Source organism: Lacerta agilis, chromosome 3, assembly GCF_009819535.1.
Source record: "Lacerta agilis isolate rLacAgi1 chromosome 3, rLacAgi1.pri, whole genome shotgun sequence".
In the NCBI taxonomy this organism is placed as follows: Eukaryota; Metazoa; Chordata; class Lepidosauria; order Squamata; family Lacertidae; genus Lacerta; species Lacerta agilis.
The window spans coordinates 49507730-49526298 of record NC_046314.1 but is presented as its reverse complement, the minus strand read 5'-3'; the positions used below and the strand labels follow the sequence as shown (position 1 = coordinate 49526298).

General features: G+C 40.6%; 1 protein-coding gene across 2 annotated transcripts; it reads right to left on the bottom strand.

Moving 5' to 3' along the window:
- Nucleotides 1-900: 900 nt before the first annotated feature.
- On the bottom strand, nt 901-12128 carry CCN6 (cellular communication network factor 6). Of its 2 annotated transcripts, XM_033143625.1 has the most exons (6): nt 12056-12128; nt 8043-8097; nt 5374-5659; nt 4539-4778; nt 3375-3442; nt 2616-2754 (listed from the first exon to the last, which is right to left on the bottom strand). In XM_033143625.1, the coding sequence occupies exons 1-6, from the start codon at nt 12103-12105 to the stop codon at nt 2728-2730; spliced, it is 726 nt and encodes a 241-aa protein (XP_032999516.1). In that variant the 5' UTR covers nt 12106-12128; the 3' UTR covers nt 2616-2727. The 2 variants fall into 2 exon arrangements, with proteins under 2 accessions (XP_032999517.1, XP_032999516.1); XM_033143626.1 differs by lacking the exons at nt 3375-3442; nt 12056-12128 and adding an exon at nt 901-1619 and having other exon boundaries at nt 2561-2754; nt 8043-8345.
- Nucleotides 12129-18569: the final 6441 nt, after the last annotated feature.

Sequence of the window (18569 nt, the reverse complement as noted above, 5' to 3'; positions counted from 1 at the left end):
AACTGCAGTTTAACAACATAACACTATTACTAGCTCTAAACAGCAATACAAGACCTGATATATCTACTACTGTAAAGTCAGTACGTACATACTTCTGAAGCTTATGTTGTGGAGATTTTCCATGCAAGCACGGTAACTTTAAATACAGTAACACAGTTATCCATGAAACAGGATACAAGAAGGTTCTATCCTCCAGTTCACAAGTTGAGCATTTACATTCTTACTGATTTGTAGCTGTGTTTTTTCAGGCTCTGATACAGTATTTTTAAGAGGCATACAAAAATGCTGCTAAATTGCATGGCTGCTTTGTTTTGTTCTTTTTGTTGAAGAGAAAATATTAACCTGGGAGATCAATATCAAAGACTTCCATATAAAATTGCCAGTCTAGAAAACTGATTTGGTTCCAGTAAACATAAAGGTGATGCATCGATCATCAAGAAATATGCAATTTGATACATACAATCATGCTTTGTAGATCTCATAAATAATCATAAATAAATGCCCAAATCCTTGTTTTGTGTTCACTCCCTCAGTCACCCTGATCTATCTGAGAAGATGCATGGATTGAAGTTTGTGTACCCATCACTAGTTGGTTTGGGTGACAGATTGCACACCATCACATTTTCACACAGGTGCAGTACAATCCTATATGTTTATTCAGATGTAAACGCCATTGAGTTCAATGGTGAGTGATCTTAATCACAGGTTAACACTGCACATGCAGGCAAACTATTTGAATAAATGATTTTATGTGCTTTGAATTCTTTTACATGCAGTCTGATACTGTTCACTTTACAACTTTGAAATATTGCTTATGCACAAATTTATAGAAAAGTGAAGGGGTGTGCACAAAATGTCCAGGCATTGCACAGTCCTCATTCAATCCCTAACCATACCTGCATTCAGTGTGGAGATGATCAGGGATTGAGCGCTTGGATGTTGGGGTGGGGCTTGTGTACATGCATCTTTGGGCAAACATCCATATGAATCAGTTGTGTATAGGTAACTAATTTGATTGGATTTTTATGCATGAAAACATGTCATTTTTCTATGGGATTGGTATACTCCTACATAAATTATCTAAGTATTGCATTTTAAAATATTTAAGAAAATGCTTTGTAGCTACAGTATTTAACTGGATTTAAATAGCCACACTTTCTGCTTTTCAAAATAAAACACATTAGGGGCAAGCTCTGTCTTGGATGAAAGGATCGCTGTGTGAATTCATTTAAAACGTATAATTTCAAACACAGCTACCTGTCAGTGGTGTTGCATGAGCAACTTTTCATGGGAACATTTGACCATTTTCTTTCCTGTGTTGCCACTTACATTGCCACTTACAAGAGTTTGAGTTCAGAAAATATGTTTCCTGGATCATTGCATGTCTTCTGACAAACACAAGATGTAATCCACATCAACTTCCACTTAAAGGAGCCTTCCTTTGGACAGTCAAACTGCACTGTAATCATTACAGACTTGTTGGGTATGCAACATCTCTTGTCCAGGCAGATTCCACAAAAGGTCGGTCTATATCTTTGTCTACTTGTGCATCCAGAAAATACTAGTTTCTCTGCCTTGGCAAGCTGGAATGTAGGTCGGCATGTTTTTCCTTTAGGTATCTTGAAATATAAATAAAAGTAAAAATTTTGTTGTTATGTTCAAAGTGAAGTTTATTACGTGCATATTGAAATAGCAGTGTTGAGGCCATGTTTTTAGCCACTCATACAGTGCATGCAAATTGAAAATATAAGTTTAGCATTGCATGATTTTTGTGCAGTGCTGATAACTTAGTTCTACACAGTTAACTCCTGCAGGTTCACTATCCTGCCACCTTCAAGACCACTGTGACACTGTAGGAGTGGGAAATTTAATCTGACCTGTGAGATTCATCCCTGCACTTTACCACCTGACTTTCTGGACACCTGATTTAAGCTAATATAAACATGTGATAACTGGGGAGTGCAGTCAGTGAGCACCAGTGCTAACAGACATGGATTACACACTGCACTATACACCCAAAGAATCCTGGGTTCTGTAATTTGTTCAGGGTTCTAAGAGTTCCTAGGGACCTCTAAACCCCCTCAAGTAGCTGCAATTTGCAGTGTTTGCTGGGAAGAGATTGACTGTTAAATCACTCTTGGAATTGTAGCGCTATGGGGAATAGGGAGTCCCTTAACCACTCCCAGTACCCTGAATATACTACAGTTCCCAGGATTCATTGGAGGAAAGCAATTAACATTTTAAGTGGTATAATACTGCTTTAAATGAATAGGGTAGATGGGACCTGAAACAATCTCCTTTGGACACCAGTAGTGCAAAGAAGGGCCCAGTAATTCTCTATAGCTAGTTATGTGGCTTATATGCAATGTAGAAAAACATCCACAAGTTTCGATGAGATGATCTGTTATTCCTGTCTTCCTAATTTTCAAATCCACAATTGGACAGCAAGACCATAACTTCTTCCCCCGCACCCCAGCCCCATGGTTATTTAAAAAATCATATACCTAGCAGTTAATACTTTCAGCCTAAAGAGGAAATTGTGTTCTGAAATGTGGTTTACCTTTATGCTCTTTGGAAATTTTGCTTGGCATGGCTGAATGTAGCACAGTCTCTTTTCCTTCCTTATTTCACATTTACTGTTTTCATTGGTCACTCTGTCAGATATTCCCATGCCACAGGTTCGGGAACAAGGTGTCCAAGGAGTTGCTTGAACCAGGCATTTCTTCTTTAAAACAAGCGGTACACTTCTGAAAGCTAGAAGACAGAATTATATTACATCTTGAGCTAAATTTTTAAATGCCATTTAATTCAGATCATTTCTTCTAAGGCAACCAAAAAATAGCATGGAACATGAGAATTAAGCATGCCAGGTTGCCAGGATCACCTTTTGGATTTTACTTGCTTAAATTACAGAAATTGGGTTTAGATTTTAAGAAATAGCTGCCACAAGTTCAATTAACTTTTATAGGAATTTAGCACCTCAGTCTCCAAAGATTTGATTTTATATCTTGCTTGTTTGTTTCTTAATGCCATTGCTCTCAAGTCTGCCCTAGAAAACAAGACATTTTCCTGAAAGAGTTCTTACAAAATAGACAGGCTATGTGAAATACCTGTGGATATGGGGCACCTAGGCCAGCCTTTATCAACATACATATGCTGAAAGTTCCGTATCAAATTAGTTTTCTTTAAGGGGATTGGGGTTGCGGTCTTTTATCCCCACATTCCATAGATTTAGAGCATTAGTAGCTATAGATCTTAAACCTGCTTTTTACAATCTCCATGTAGCAAATCCTGATGATGGGAATTCTACAGGATGCCTGAGCAGGTTTGAAATGTGCACAGTTTAAGAGGACAGAGCAGATATATGAGGGTACCTGAGAAGTAAGCAGCAGCAGCTTAAAAATCACAGCGCAGGAAGCAAATTTAAAAGCCTGGCACAGATCTGAAATAAATAAAGCAAGGTTACAAAGCTGTGGGTTTATATATATGTGTGTTGTACATAAAATAATTTCATTGCTTTTACAACAGGGATTTGTTAACTAGGGCAGTGCACGCAGAAAGAAGGAAAGATAGTAAAATATTAAAATAAAGCTTGTTCGGCAAGATACAGAAGGGAAAAAAACCCTTAGTTTTCAAAATTAATTGTGAGAGCATGCAAACCATGCATTAATAGTATATAAATCATAAGCTGCTTGGATTGTTTTGGAGATTCTCAGCATTTTCATAGAAGTAAGATTGCAACTGTTTGTTTTGTCTAATCTGTCTTTTTCAACTTTTCTCTAGTTGCTGCCTAGTATTGCCCTAATATCTTGCAAGCAACATTACAGGGCATGTTCTACGTCCAATGAGTGTTGCTATCTTCTGAAAAGCTTTTCTACCGGTATCTTACACAAGTCATTTTGTTTTGGACCCCTGGGTTGGCTGGTATACTATATTGATAATTTAGCTGAAAAATCTGGAAGGCCTATAAGCATTTAAAACAAAGGGAGAAATCCCATCCTTATCGCAGGAGTGGGGAACTTGCATTCTGGGTCCTACATGTGGCCCTTGGTGTAACTTCATGCTGTTGGGGTGATAGAGGGAAGAATGGAGAAAGCTCAAACAAATAGAGTTATGGAAGGATGTTTGGGGAAAAGTCCTCCCAAAGCAAGCTGTTCCCATTCTTTCTGGAAGTTTGTGGGGTGGAGAGGGAGGAGAGAGAAAGGGGCATAAAGAGATAAAAAGGAGTGGCAGAATTAAAGTTGTGGCTCTGGCACACAGCTCCCCAAAAGATTACCTCTGAGGCTCTTGATACAGAGAAGGTTTCCCAATCCTGTCCCAGAACCTAACAGTGACCTACAAGAAGAGACAAGCACCAACTCTACCCCAATTAACAATTATAAATTCAATTATAAAGCTGCCCTACAAGTACCAGAAGTTTCTGTTACCTATTTAAAAAAGGGAAATGTGAATAACTTTATCTGCCTCAAATAATAAGGAAACACCTCTTTAAAAAAATAAATCTATCATGAAGAAGATATCAATCTAGCCTTGCCTACCTGACATTAATCTGTAACTGGTTGACTGCTGCTCCTGCTGTCCTGAAACACATTGGGATTGTCCAGATTTCTTTCTGCTCTTCAGTTCTGCACATTCATTACGTGCTGGCTTTGAGATGAAGACAGGTGTACATCCAATTGCACCGTTCACACACAGGCATTTGTAAAGAGGAGTGGGCTGGAAGTTGTGGCCATTGATATAGTGCACCCCATTGAGCTCACAACCTACTGCTATCATATCTGGGAATAGTGAAGAAAAAAACCAAGTAAACCTGTGTGGATCCCTGTAAGATTTCCTAGGCGACATTTGTTAATAACAGTAGAGTTTAGCTTTTATGGGTCCTTTGGAGTATTCAAATAACTACATATACTTATTTTGCATATATAATTTTACTATTAAAATCCACAATTCAGACTGCTTAAGATTTTGCACCTACTATAGTATAACCATTGACTATGACAGCAGGATATAATATCACAGTTGCTACAACCATTATTTTATTTGCTGTTTCCCAAAAATCTTCTATAAAAGGGCAACGCCACAAGATTCCTTTCCAAAGCTCTCCGTGGGTACCTGAGTTCCTAACAGTTAGCAGAGTCCAATTTAGAGATATAATTTCCAAATTGTTAAACACCAGCAATAATAGATTTCTTAAAAATTTAAGGCCCATTGACATCAAGAAAATACATTTTTTAATTATCATTTAGGGTTGCATCTCCTTTCAAAGAAAATGGGTGTGAAACTGAAGAAAGCAATGAAAGTCATGGTGTTACTATTTATTCCCTATTCCCATACTATACAAGTGATAGAAAATAGAAAAAACGAGGGACTTACATGCACACACTCCATTTTCATACCTAGGCTTATCCGCAGAGTAGTCGCAGTATAGCCCCTTGTGGGGGTCACAGACCTCAGCTTCATTACATGTTTCCCCTGACTGCTTGGCACACACCTTGCAGCATCCGCAGCCATCCTTCACCAGGCTCATCCCGGGGCTGCAGGTTGGTACCACTGGGCATCTGCAGGGCCAGTGGCATAGTTCTCTGCGTTGGTGAACCTCTGCAGATTTTTCTCCAGACTTCCCTTGCTTCTGCCTGTTGGTTTGCACCCTGCAAGAAAGCTTTCATATAGGTGGACTTACCTGAGAGCTGGAAAACTTCCAACAAAAATGGCAAATGTGTATGTATTTTTGGCCATTTACTGTATTTATTTTTCCCGATCTGAACTATAAAATGGTGATTTTCTTGAGTCAACATGAGAGTACCCCTAAACATTTTTTAAAGAAAAAAAGCACTGGTATAATGCATTTGTTGAGCATATCTTCAGGTATGTCTGCCTCCCTTTGTACAGCAGTCTACATTCTAGCCAGGCAAAAGTCAGAGGTATCTACATACACGCCATGTACACATGCACACACACGCACACACACATCTCCATCGAGCCAAGTAAATGGCACTGTACCCAGATAGTACAGTGACACAGAAACTATACAACTATAAATATCCTCAGGGCAATGGTGCAATCCTAGTATCCTTGCAACAACAGCTTTCGATGTGGGGCTTGGCTAACAATGTCTAGCCAGCTTCCTTCTTCAATTGCCAGGTGTAGTTTAGGACCAACTAAACCTGAAACTGTTCACACAGTTAGCAATTGTAGATCACATCTTAAAAGTAAACAACAAGCACTCGAAAGTCCTGATTTGGATCAGGACTCTGGCATGGGGGTAGAGGGCTTTTACCCTTTGTTTGTGTGTCCCCACTATGGTCCTAATCCAGCTCAGAGGCCCTGAGCTTGCTATTAGCATTGGGGAGAGGAGGCTGGAAATGGTGTTCAGAGCCTTTCTTTGCTTTCCTATGCAAACGTTCACAGGTGCAGCACCATGCCACTAACCGATGACACTATTTGTGTACTTTACGTTACTCAGGAGGTTGAGCAACTTACTTGGAATATGCTATTCTGGAGGCACAAGGGAGCATCTGTAAATTCTTGCGTCCAATGGCAGTGCATACCGCACACAAGTCAAATATTTGAGAAGTGGGCAGTGGGCACATAGCTGGAAGAGCCTCAATAATATCCAGTGAGAGGAAAGAAAATGAAGGCCTGCCAGCAAAGGATTTCTTTTAAAAACAGCACATGCGTACATGCATATTCAACAGACTGGCACTCCTACAAAACAAGCTGCAAGAATCTTTCAGGGGAACATGATCCATACACAGGAATATTAGTTTCCCACACTCTACTCCCCAAACTGCAAACTTTTGTGATCTTTAGAAAAACTAGTTCTGCTCTACTCTAAAACTATCTGTTAACCATCCTGGACAAAGTGTACAGCTAATATTGAACAGTTCTGCTATCTGCATTTCACTGATTACTTATAACCTGCCTTTCCTTCCCAAGAGAATCCCAAAGCAGCTAACAACATAAACATAAAAGCCATTAATACAAAATATCAGAATGATAATCAACATTATAAAACAGAGTACCGTATTTCAAAATACAAGGCAAGTTTTTTAAAAAAATAATAATCCCGTTTTTCAGTATCAAGCTGATTTCCACAGCTTTATTTTTCTTTCTATCCATAAAGTCTTTTAGGATCGATTAACTATTTCCCACCAAGTAAAAACAGTGGAGTGCAGAACTGAAAATTGTGTAGCCATCTCTTGCAGCAAAGGTACTACAGTGGTACCTCGGGTTAAGTACGCTTCAGGTTAAGTACACTTCAGGTTAAGAACTTCACTTAAGAACAGAAATCGTGCTCTGGCGGCGCAGCAGCAGCAGGAGGTCCCATTAGCTAAAGTGGTGCTTCAGGTTAAGAACAGTTTCAGGTTAAGAACGGACCTCCGGAGTGAATTAAGTACTTAACCCGAGGTACCACTGTATTGAACAAAATACTTGTGATAGGAATCAACAGTAACCTTGCAATGTTATTTTTTTAACTAGGTGGAAAGGAGATAATCAGTCCTAAAATACTTTATGGCTAGGAAGAAAGATAAAACTATGGAAAATAACCAGATACAAAAATGGGGACGGGGAAGAAACAGCTTGTGTACTCTACAAATCCCATTTCCATGTAATTTGGGTCATTTGTATTGGTCAATGAAAAATGACTAGATTTAGTTAATAAAACTAAAGCAGTTTTCTAAAAGCAAATTTATTTGTAACTCAGGCAGATTGTATCATGAAAGACAAAAGGGACCTAAACAGGGGGAGTAGGTTTGCTTTAAACATAGTAGCAGAAAATAATTTATAAAAATTTCTAGACCCCCCCCCCCAAAAAAAAGGCTCTAAGAATTTTATAAAAGCATAATTTCATAATAACCTAATCAAGTGACTTGTGTTAGAATTGCAAGTTACGTAAAAAGAAAAAAGAATCACCCCCAAGTAGGAACAACTCAATATTATGCACAAACAATTTATTCCCTTAAGTTAATTTCACTTGCTTAAGAAGCAAAACAAAAGTTTCAGCCTTTGTTCTGGCGAGGATTTTTTTCTAGAAAACTTACCTGTTGAGCATAAGTGATTATAAGGATGGTGGGGATGAGGAGCCACTGCATGTTCCTGTGAAGGCAGAAATGAAAAACAGACAGAGTGAACAGGCTGAGCTGTGTCAGAGCCAACACCATGCACAAAGTCTCCTCTGTCTCTCCTCTGCAAACCTTCTCTCCTCAGCACACTCACAAAGACACACATATTCATGTTTGGAATCCCTCACAAAAAAACCTAGCTTCATCTTGAATCTTTCAAATAACTCTTTTTCCTGAGGCTTATTCTCCAAGTTACGCTAGTTGTGCCTGCTCATTACTTTTAGGAATGTACCATATTTTAAAATATTTTTCCTTATTTCAGAGCATTATTTTTTAATGCAAAGCATGAGATTGTTCCTTTGCTGCTTCTTTTTTTTCAAATTTCAATCTAGCAAATCATGAGGCACTGCTCAGGGGAAGGTGTGTCTGTCTGGGGGGGGTGTGTCCATACTGGGTATGGCAGCTTTGAGATCAGGATTAAAGCTAGGGAACAAGTAGACTGGTAGGATGAGGATTGTCTACAAACCATAGAATCATAGAATTGTAGAGCTGGAAGGGACCCCATGGATTGTCTAGTCTAGTCCAACTCCCTGCAATACAGGAATCTCAACTAGATCATACATGGCAGATGTCCATTCAACCTTTGCTTAAAAATCTCCAAGGAAAGAGAATCCACCACCTCTTGTGGGAGTCTGTCAAACAGCTCTTACTGCCTGATGATTCTTCCTGAAGTTTAGCTGGAATCTCATTTCTTGTAACTTGAAGCCACTGCAGCAGGAGAAAACAAGATGGAATTGGAACATTTGGTTGAAATGGCTGTCACTGTTATGAAAATACCAAATAAGAACTTTTGGGAGGTGTGGAGATGTATGGGAAGTTATTAATTGAGGGGGCAGGGCGATAGAGGTTGGAAGGAGAGTGAAGAGGAGCTCAAACCATAAATAGCTATTTGCACTGATAAGTTGTGGAATGTTGTGATCAAGAACCCCCAATAGCACACCCTGTGACTGGACTGAACGAGGCCTAAATCAGCTCCCTTTGCTAATTTTAGCTCTGTGAATTAGACTTCAGGAAAGCAGCTGCTTAAGGAAGGCTTGTGAAAGATGATTCAGACACCCATATTTAAAGGTGTCGGTGGAGCAAAATGTTTGTCAACAAATGTCAGGAAAAAACAAAGCACTTTCATAGATTCCTCCCTCCTCTCTCCTTTCAGTGTAACCCCCAGAGCGGGGGTCAGCAACCTGCGGCTCCGGAGCCGCATGCGGCTCTCTGACAGGTCTCCCGCGGCTCCGGCATGCCCCCTTTCAATGCCCTTTCAATAATAATTAAATGGTTATCGGGGGGAAAAAGGGCCAAAAAAAACATGAATAATCCGCATCAACGTTGAACAGCTGGGCGGTCTTTCTCAGCCCTCTCGGGGTTCCCGAGGACAGACCCAAGATTGATGTCCACCTTGACCACTCCCAGAGAGAGGAAGCGACTTCTTCACACCAATAAGCGTGTGGGGAGGGCTGAGCTTTTACCACCTCGGCGTGCCGATTGGCAGGACAGATCGCCCGCCTTGGCACATAGGCTCGGAGCCGGGGCCTTACCGCCAAGGTAGCCACTGAGGATGAAGGCGGGAGGCGGGCACGGGAGAGCGATGCTTCGTCCGGCCAATGAGCCGCCGGGATGCCTGTTCCTGTTTGAGGGGAACATGCCAATGAGGGTGGCGTTAGGGCGGGGAGAAGAAGGAGCTGGGCTTTGCGAGTTATCGAGAGAGAGAGAGAAAGAGAGAAAAGAGTCGGGATAATAAAGGCGGCGGGAGGTGGCGACGGCGATTGGAGCGGCCCCTGTTCTGAGCGGCCCCTGTCGGGCGGAATCCTTTTCAAAGCGGCCGCGCGGAGGGCGGAGCAGGCAGGCCAGGCGTCACAGTGATGGGAGGGCGGTGATGGTCGCCGACAGGATGAAGTAGAGCTGCTTTGGGTGGGGGCGGCGAAAACGTCCGGGCTGCTTCTGAAACCTCCGCCAACCGGTGCTTCGCCAGCGCTCGCTGCGGGCAGTGTACATGCTCAAGACGGCCCCAAGGGCGGCTCGGGGGCCCGGAGCCCCGAGGCCGGCGCGCTGCAGTGCCTGGCGTGATTCCCCCCCCCCAAACCTGTTTTTTGCTTTTTGGCTTTTTGCCTTGCTCTCCCACCCCCTCTCTTTTTCTTTCTCCCCTCCTTTTTTAATCCAAGGGGAGAAGTCCCATTTTTAAAACAAACAAACAAACAAACGAAAAACAAACACCCCCACAGCTGCTGCAGCCACTCTATTTGAATTTTTATTACCATATATACTTGAGTATAAGCCTAGTTTTTCAGCACATTTTTTGTGCTGAAAAAGCTGCCCTCGGCTTATACTTGAGTGAGGCGAGTGGTGGGGGCGGCGAGAAAGAAGCCCTTTCTCTCCGCTCATGCTGCCACCCGCTCTCCCCAGTCAACCATTCCTTAAGAAGCGTACAAGAACAGCGGTTCTTTACTCTCCCCAGGCAGCTTGTTCCATTCCTGAACTGCTCGCATAAATGCAAACTTGGCAAAGGAGGAAGAGGAAGGAGCAGCCCAAAGGGCTGCTTTCGGGCTGCTCGTTCCTCCTCCTCCTCCACAGCGGCAAAGGTGAATCGGCTTATACTTGAGTCAATAAGCTTTCCCAGGTTTTGTAGGAAAATTAGGTGCCTCGGTTTATATTTGGGTCGGCTTATACTCGGGTATATACGGTATTACCCTTTTCTCCCTCTATCCCCCCTTTTTCTTTTCTCTTCCCTTTTGTTTTTGTTTTCAAAAAAAGGAAAAAGAAAAAGATTTTCCCCCTTTATTTTTATTTTTTAAACTATTACATATTTTTACTAGATATTCTCCCCACCCCACCCCACCCCCAATTTATATTTTTCCACCCCACTTTTCCATTCCCACCCCCCTTTTTCTTTCTTTATTAGTTCGCTTGCCAACCTATCTTAGAGGGGGAAGCCCTCTCTCCCACCCACCACACCCCCCAAAACAACTTTGAGCTGAACCCCAAAAAACGGGGGTAGATCACTGCTGAAAGTAGATCACAGTTTCTTGGGAGTTGGCCACCCCTGGTATAAGACATGTAACTAGAATAAAAATTTAAAAAAACCAAGCAAATAATTGTAATAACTACTGTAATAAAGCACTGCTATAATTATATATAATTTCCCTAAAATTTTGGTTTCATTCGCCTTTCCGTGCTGAAATGTCACAACCTGAACGACCATGGCTTGCCCCCCCCCCCAGTTTTGATCCTGGGTACGCCCCTGAGTCAATGCAAAAAAGTAATAACTTATTCTTGTTGTTTTTACTAATTATACTTTGCATTGGCTCCTATACGTTATTTATTATTATTGCATTAAGGTAAGAAACAATATATGCAGCATTATATTTGTTTTAAATGTCGCAATGGTTTTGCGGCTCCCAGTTGTTTTTTTTCCCTTTGGAAACGGGTCCAAGTGGCTCTTTGTGTCTTAAAGGTTGCAGACCCCTGCCCCAGAGAGTCATTTTTGCTCTTCAAAACATAGCTGAGAGTTTCCTCAGGCTAATCTCTTTCCCAAGAGCTTAAAGCTGAACTGAACCATAAAGTGCCCTGCAGGCTTCTGCTTCCATTGTTCTCTGCAGCAGCTACATTGGCTCATTGCTCTCCAGCTGAAGCAAGCTGCTTGCTACATTTAAGATGCCCTAAATTAGCTGGAGCTGGCTGCCTCAAGATGGAGGAGTTCCAGTTGACAACAGAGTGGTAGCTGACTGTTTAGGGGCACAAAATTCTCATCATTGCAATATTATTAAGGGCTCATCCACAAGGGAGTTTAATGTGGATTTGAAGCTGCTTATGCCTCTCTTTGTGTCACCCACATAGTATCATCCTCACCTACCTGGCATCCTGCACTTTCCCTCCATTAAATTTGAATTTTCTTGATCCAGGGATAATCCAGCAAGGAAGTATATCCAATGTAAAATTACATTAGCCATGTGTGGATGCTCTTAAATATATTGTGTGGGTGTGTTGACATTTTGAGGGTGCTGTCTATCACCACACACCATACTCCCATTTTAGGCTATTCCATCAGTCCAACGGAAACAATGCTGTGAAAAAATATAAACAGATTTTTTTGCAGAATTGTTCTAGCACAAAACAGCCGCATTAAGAGCCACACAGGCATAGAGTATGCATGAATTGGAGGGAGAGAGACATCTTCCTGGCAATGATTATTTAGCTTAAAGAGATGTGACCAATTTTCAGTTAAACAAATCTGCAAATTGCCAAAACAAAGCAGGGCCACAAACAATTTAAAAATTAAAGGTGTGTGCGCAGGTAGATAAACAGACTTCATGTGAACTCACAGAGGATCAGGAAGTACTAACTGAGCAGCAAGGAAAACACACAGTGCAAGAAGCACCCACTAATGTGAACAGGAAGCAATGAGATAGACTCCAGAGGCATAAAACTGGAAGTGCTCGTGTATAGATGGTGTGGCATAAATGTACATGTGTACACAGTGCATGGATACAACATAGGAGAGCTGAGACAGGTCTAATTTGTTCAAGAGCATTATTGCAACCAACCTACCTCCAAACAAAGCTGTCCCTTCTTGATGACATCATCTGAAGCCATTGAAGTTTACCTCTTTCTACTATAACAGCCGCAACAAAAAGATATTAAAACCATATAACTATTTTCTTTAGAAGGTGACAAGAGTTTTGTCTTTGCTCCTGTGAGAAAGCAATGGAAATACAAAACCTTAGCAGGAGAATAGTTACAGGAGAAACCCATCCAGATGGGTAGGGTATAAATAATATATTATTATTATTATTATTATTATTATTATTATTATTATTATTATTATTACATTTAGTAGTACACAACCTGCGCCCATCACACTTAACCAGAGCAGCAAATTCCAATAACTGAAACAAGTAGCCTGGTATTGGACAGTATCATCAGGACTACATCAGACAACTTGTAATTATCAAAGACAATCTTTGCTCTCCCTAGTTACAAACTCTACTTGCTGATGGCATAAGGCAGTGGAGATTCTAGCTCTCAGAGCTTTAGCACCTCATCAATTGCTATATTGTGAAGTACACACAGATAAAGTCACTTTTTTCAAATAGCCACATCCTTCGTTTCTACTAAACTGGTGTCAAGGACTTGAATACAGCTCTTATACGAGGTGTGTGCTCTATGTAAGTCTACAAAAAATAAAGAGGCTTGAATCTCTTTTTGCTTCAGTTTTCCAAAGATGTACATCCGTTTACTACTATGATAGGAATGCTATTCATTTTTTAACTCATCTGAGTGAATGGATAATCAAGTTCTCTGTTTCCATGGAAATGCCAGCTGGAAGCTGAGCATAAAAGCATTCCCTTAGTTTCATCAGTTGAAATGGGAGGGGGCTGTGGAGGGGGGTGAGCTTAAGCATTCATATTGGACATAGGGTTACTGCCTGTGGGTTCTCCTTTGAAAAATTCCCTGGATGTAGAAAGCTGTTGAAGTTATGAGACAAAATCCCAAATCTGCCACAACTCTTGCCCAAGCCGAATTGGCTAATGAGATTATGGAGGCATTTGGGGACGTAATGGGTATTTTTGCCTGGCCTTTAGACTTTAAAAGTCCTCAAGACAGCTTACAAAACAAAGGCCGCATAAATTTTTGATCTGTGCTTTCTCCTACTACTACCAACGGAAAGGAGGATGCAAATGGCAGTTGGTCCCAAAAAGGTCATTAGAGTGGGTGGGGGTCTTGCTGCCTTGCTTCTTCCTCTGATGCCGGTGTTGGAGGCCTTGCTGCTGCTTCTCTCTGTGGTCCATGGAAGGGAAGAGCCAAACAGCAGTTGACCCCTCCCAACCATGCGAATGAAGGCAGTCCTGCTGCTGCCTTTCATCTCCCTCCAGTCATTCCCTCTGGGATTTCAACAAGGCTTCCATCTGCATCTTCTTTCTGAGCAACATGTTTCAATAGCCAAAAGCCTCCGCTTTGGTTTCCCGGCATCCATCTTCCTTGTGGGAAGATGCTGCACCAGGAGAAGGTCAGTATAGCACTTACCTGCACATAACCTTAAAACAATTGCGTGGAATATCATACGACGTACTAGTTATAAAAATGGGGCCACTTTTCATCTGCTTCACAAAAGAGGGAATGGCATCATATTATACATAGCATAGGCCCCATCTGGACAACTAAAGCAATATCATGCAACTTTAAACTTTAGTATCTGGAATTTAGTAATCTGAATTACTTTCCCTTGTATCAAAGAATCATAGAGTTGGAAGGAACGACGAGGTTTGGCCCAACATGTGGCTCGAACTCACGACGCTGAAATCAAGAGTCTCATGCTCTACTGACTGAGCCAACTCTATCACCATATGGGACAAGCTGGAACCCGGAGGCACCCTACAATACAATTACAATTTCTTCACCACTGTCATTTTGACAGAGTAAGTCCGATTCTTACCTGTGTTTTGTTGTGCTCCAAGCAAGTCTTCCTCCACTCACACTCTAAGAATCAGCACAAATGTGCTGAGCTCCTTGGAATACTGTTCCTGTTGTTCTTGGGATTTTCCAGCTGGCAAATGGGTATGTGTCACTTACAGCACTGGTGACCCGTACATTTGAAATCTATCAGTGATAAAACATAAAATAGCAGGAAAAAAATTACTTAAATTCCCACCACATTAAATTACATTAACCTTTCGTAGTGGTTGGTCACCATAGTTAAATACTATCTCAAGTTGTAATAATAACAATACTAATAATTATTATTTATTTATTTATTTATTTATTTATTTATTTATTTATTTGCACCCCGCCCATCTGGCTGGATTTCCCCAGCCACTCTGGGCAGCTTCCAACAAAAATCAAATACATTAAAATATCACACATTAAAAGCTTCCCTAAACAGGGCTGCCTTAACAGGGTTATGAGTTAGAACTAAAACTGTTCTTGTGGTTACTTTCATTTTATTTATGTTGTAATGGGATAGCCTGTTCATAAAAATACAGCCTCTTGTTCTGGCCTACAAAGGGAGTACTGGACCCTTGCTTTAAATATAGAAAAACTTAACACCCTTTCTTACTTTTTTCCTCAAAATTCAAATTCATCATGATAAACAGCATGAATAAGATTATTAAATAAAAGCAAATATAGGCAAGGGGGGATATAAATTGTGGGGAAGCTGTGAGCCTGGAGATTTATTTATTTTAAATCAGCATAAACAATCATCATGTCCCTGTCACTGTCTGTGTCATATACACCAAGGCAAGAATTGGCCAGTGAAAAGGAATAATATGCAAGAAAGTCATTTTACGTTAGTGTTACGGTTTCAGGGGGCCTCAGTAATAACACTGCATTTATTTTGGAAACACAATAATTCAAGGCAGATAAACAACAGAAAAAAGTTTTGAGCATAGAGAGTGAAAAATCAGAAAGTCAGCAATCAAACACATTTCCTCTTAAGCTATAGAATAGCTTCCAATATAATATAGGGCCAGCAGATTTCCACAGAAGCTCTGCAAAGACCTATATATTTGTCATGGACAGAGCAAAAAGTAAATGGATAAAATGACTGCAAAAAGGTGTAATAAGGGGTGGAAGGGAATGCAAGAATGTAGCCCTACTTTGGACCAATGACAATGGACACAGGTTAGTAGGGCACATGTAATTGTGGCCAGCTATCTCTATACAAGTATTGTCACAGTTGGGTTATCAAAAGACATTTTCAGCCTCAGAGGCTGCTTGAGCCTCTAATGACAATGTCAGATCAATAAGCAACCCACATGGCAATCTTTATTCTTTAGGGATGGGTGCAACTCCTTACAGGATGGGTTGAGCACCACTCATCCAAGTAAATGAATCACCTATCAATAGTACAGCTGTCTTGTCTGAATTGAGTCTCTATTAACCTCATCCAGTCCATTAGCTCTTTTTGTCTTACCGGTACCTTTTGTCTCTCTGCATCAATTTTTGAACTGTAAACAATGCTCTCAGTTGCAGGGTTTCTAAAATTTAAATATTGTTGCTCTTTTGTAGGCCTATATTAAAGAAAACACAAGAGAAAATGCTCAATAAAAGAATCATTTAAAAAAAAAGATTTTTAAGGTTTTGCAGTGTTGTGGCTTTTCTTAAATGAAGCCATACAACACTTTTGCTTCTGAAAGGCATCTTGGTGTAAATTGGCTGAATAGCAGTTTCAAAGCTTTTCTGGCTACAGCTAAACTGCTGTTTTGGGGCTGGGATAAAATTTGCATCATAATGTCAGAACAAAATTATGCAAAAGGGTGGCAGTGTGACTGCCAAAACCATAATAATATATTATTAAGTGGGATGGGAAATCTATAAAAGAGAGTTTCAAGTGAAAGATAGCTGACATGCAAAATCACATTCAGGGTAATTTAAAAGGCATCATGGTTGGTCTTGGAGTTCATATCAGAGATCCTGTTATTAATTGAGAACCAAAAAGGCTAACAGCAAAACGTTTCAATAGACATTTCTGGTTCAAAAAGGCCTCATTCCTAGCATATCTATTCCCATGAGTTTTGCAGCAAGGGAGGCCATATCCTGTGAATAAATGCATGACATCATGATGTCTCCATGGTGACAAATCATTGGCATAAACATGAAGTTTTATGATTTCACAGTTGGATTAAAGGAGAAAAAAAGAAAATTAGTGTAAAGCACAAGGAAGGCTTTTACTTCAACACCACTTAAGGGAATACAGAACACAGCAAAGAGAGAAAATTGCTTTCCATTTAAATGTTCTTTTCTAGTTTGCCCTACAGTGAAAGACCCTTTTTAAGACATATAATTTGGGTAATGATGCCTATCCATTTTGAATATGCAGAATAATAATGATGAAGCTAATCTACTGTTGGGGGGAAATTACAGCATTAATACTAGATGCTTTCTAGCAAAACATTGTTGGCATTTGAAAATACATTAACATTTCTGGTGTCCTAAATGTGTAAAATCCAGATTTTTGGGGGGTGGGAAGGAGATTTGCTAGGTGTTCTTTGTTCTGGGTTTTGTTTGGGGTTTAATTTGTTTTCTATATCCCTGTAAAAACTAAAAATGCACAGTTAAGCTGCACTCAGGACCTTCCGCTTCTGCATGAAACAAAATTCTCCATCATTTTAGAATGCCATAGCATACACACTGCAAACTATACACTAGAGGTCACTATTATGATAAAATAAAAATCTAGATGTTAAAATAAGCTAGAAGCCATTCATCATCTCAAAACGGTAATAGAAAATGAAACACCTGAACAAAAGTTAATTGCAAATAAAATTATTTTGATTCATCCACTCAATAAAATCTAGCAGTGGCATGTTGGGTTATTATTGCATCTATAATTTTAAATGCTTCTTTTTACTATACAGAAAAAACACAGTCCAAGAAAATAGCCTTTCTTTTCCAGCATTTTCAAAAGGTGTCTTTGGTTTAGCATGGATTAAGCCAACTTGGGTTGCATTCTGGTATGCTAAACACTAGGGAACTGTTTGAACAGTTGGCCTACAGAAAATTGATTTAGTCATAGAAGTGCCAAGTGGCACAGAATTCTTTGTGTATCAGCTGTATCATCTTATATATGGCTCAACTGCATGTGTATAAAAGCACCTTGATAAACATGGAGAAGGACCTTAGCTCAGTGGCAGAACAAATGTTCATTCCCTGGTATCTGAAGGTGGAAGGATTAGGAAAGCCTTCAGCAGTCCTAGAGAGCCACTGCCAGTCAATGTAGACAGCATTGAGCTAGCTAGTCCAAAGATCTGATTTGGTACAAGGCAGCTTCCAGTAATAATAATAATAATAATAATAATAATAATAATAATAATAATAATAATAATAATAAATTATTGTTTATACCACACTCATCTGGCTGGTTTTCCCCAGCCACTCTGGGCAACTCCCAACAGAATATCAAAAATCCAATAAAACATCAAACATACAAAACTTCCCTAAACAGGGCTGCCTTCAGATGTCTTCTAAAAGTCAGGTAGTTGTTTATTTCCTTGACATCTGATGGGAGGGTGTTCCACAGGGTGGGCGCCACTACCGAGAAGGCCCTCTGCCTGGTTCCCTGTAACCTCACTTATCGCAGGGAAGGAACCGCCAGAAGGCCCTCGGAGCTGGACCTCAGTGTCCGGGCTGAACGATGGATGTGGAGATGCTCCTTCAGGTATACTGGGCCGAGGCTGTTTAGAGCTTTAAAGGTCAGCACCAGCACTTTGAATTGTGCTCAGAAATGTACTGGGAGCCAATTCAGGACCAGTGTTATATGGTATTGATGGCCACAGCCAGTCACCAGTCTAGCCGCCGCATTCTGCCGTGTTGTAGCTTCCGGGTCACCTTCAAAGGTAGCCCTATGTGGAGCGCCTTGCAGTAATCAAAGCTGAAATGGTTTCCTTTAAATATAAAGGGACCCCTGACCATTAGGTCCAGTCGTGTCCGACTCTGGGGTTGCGGCACTCATCTCGC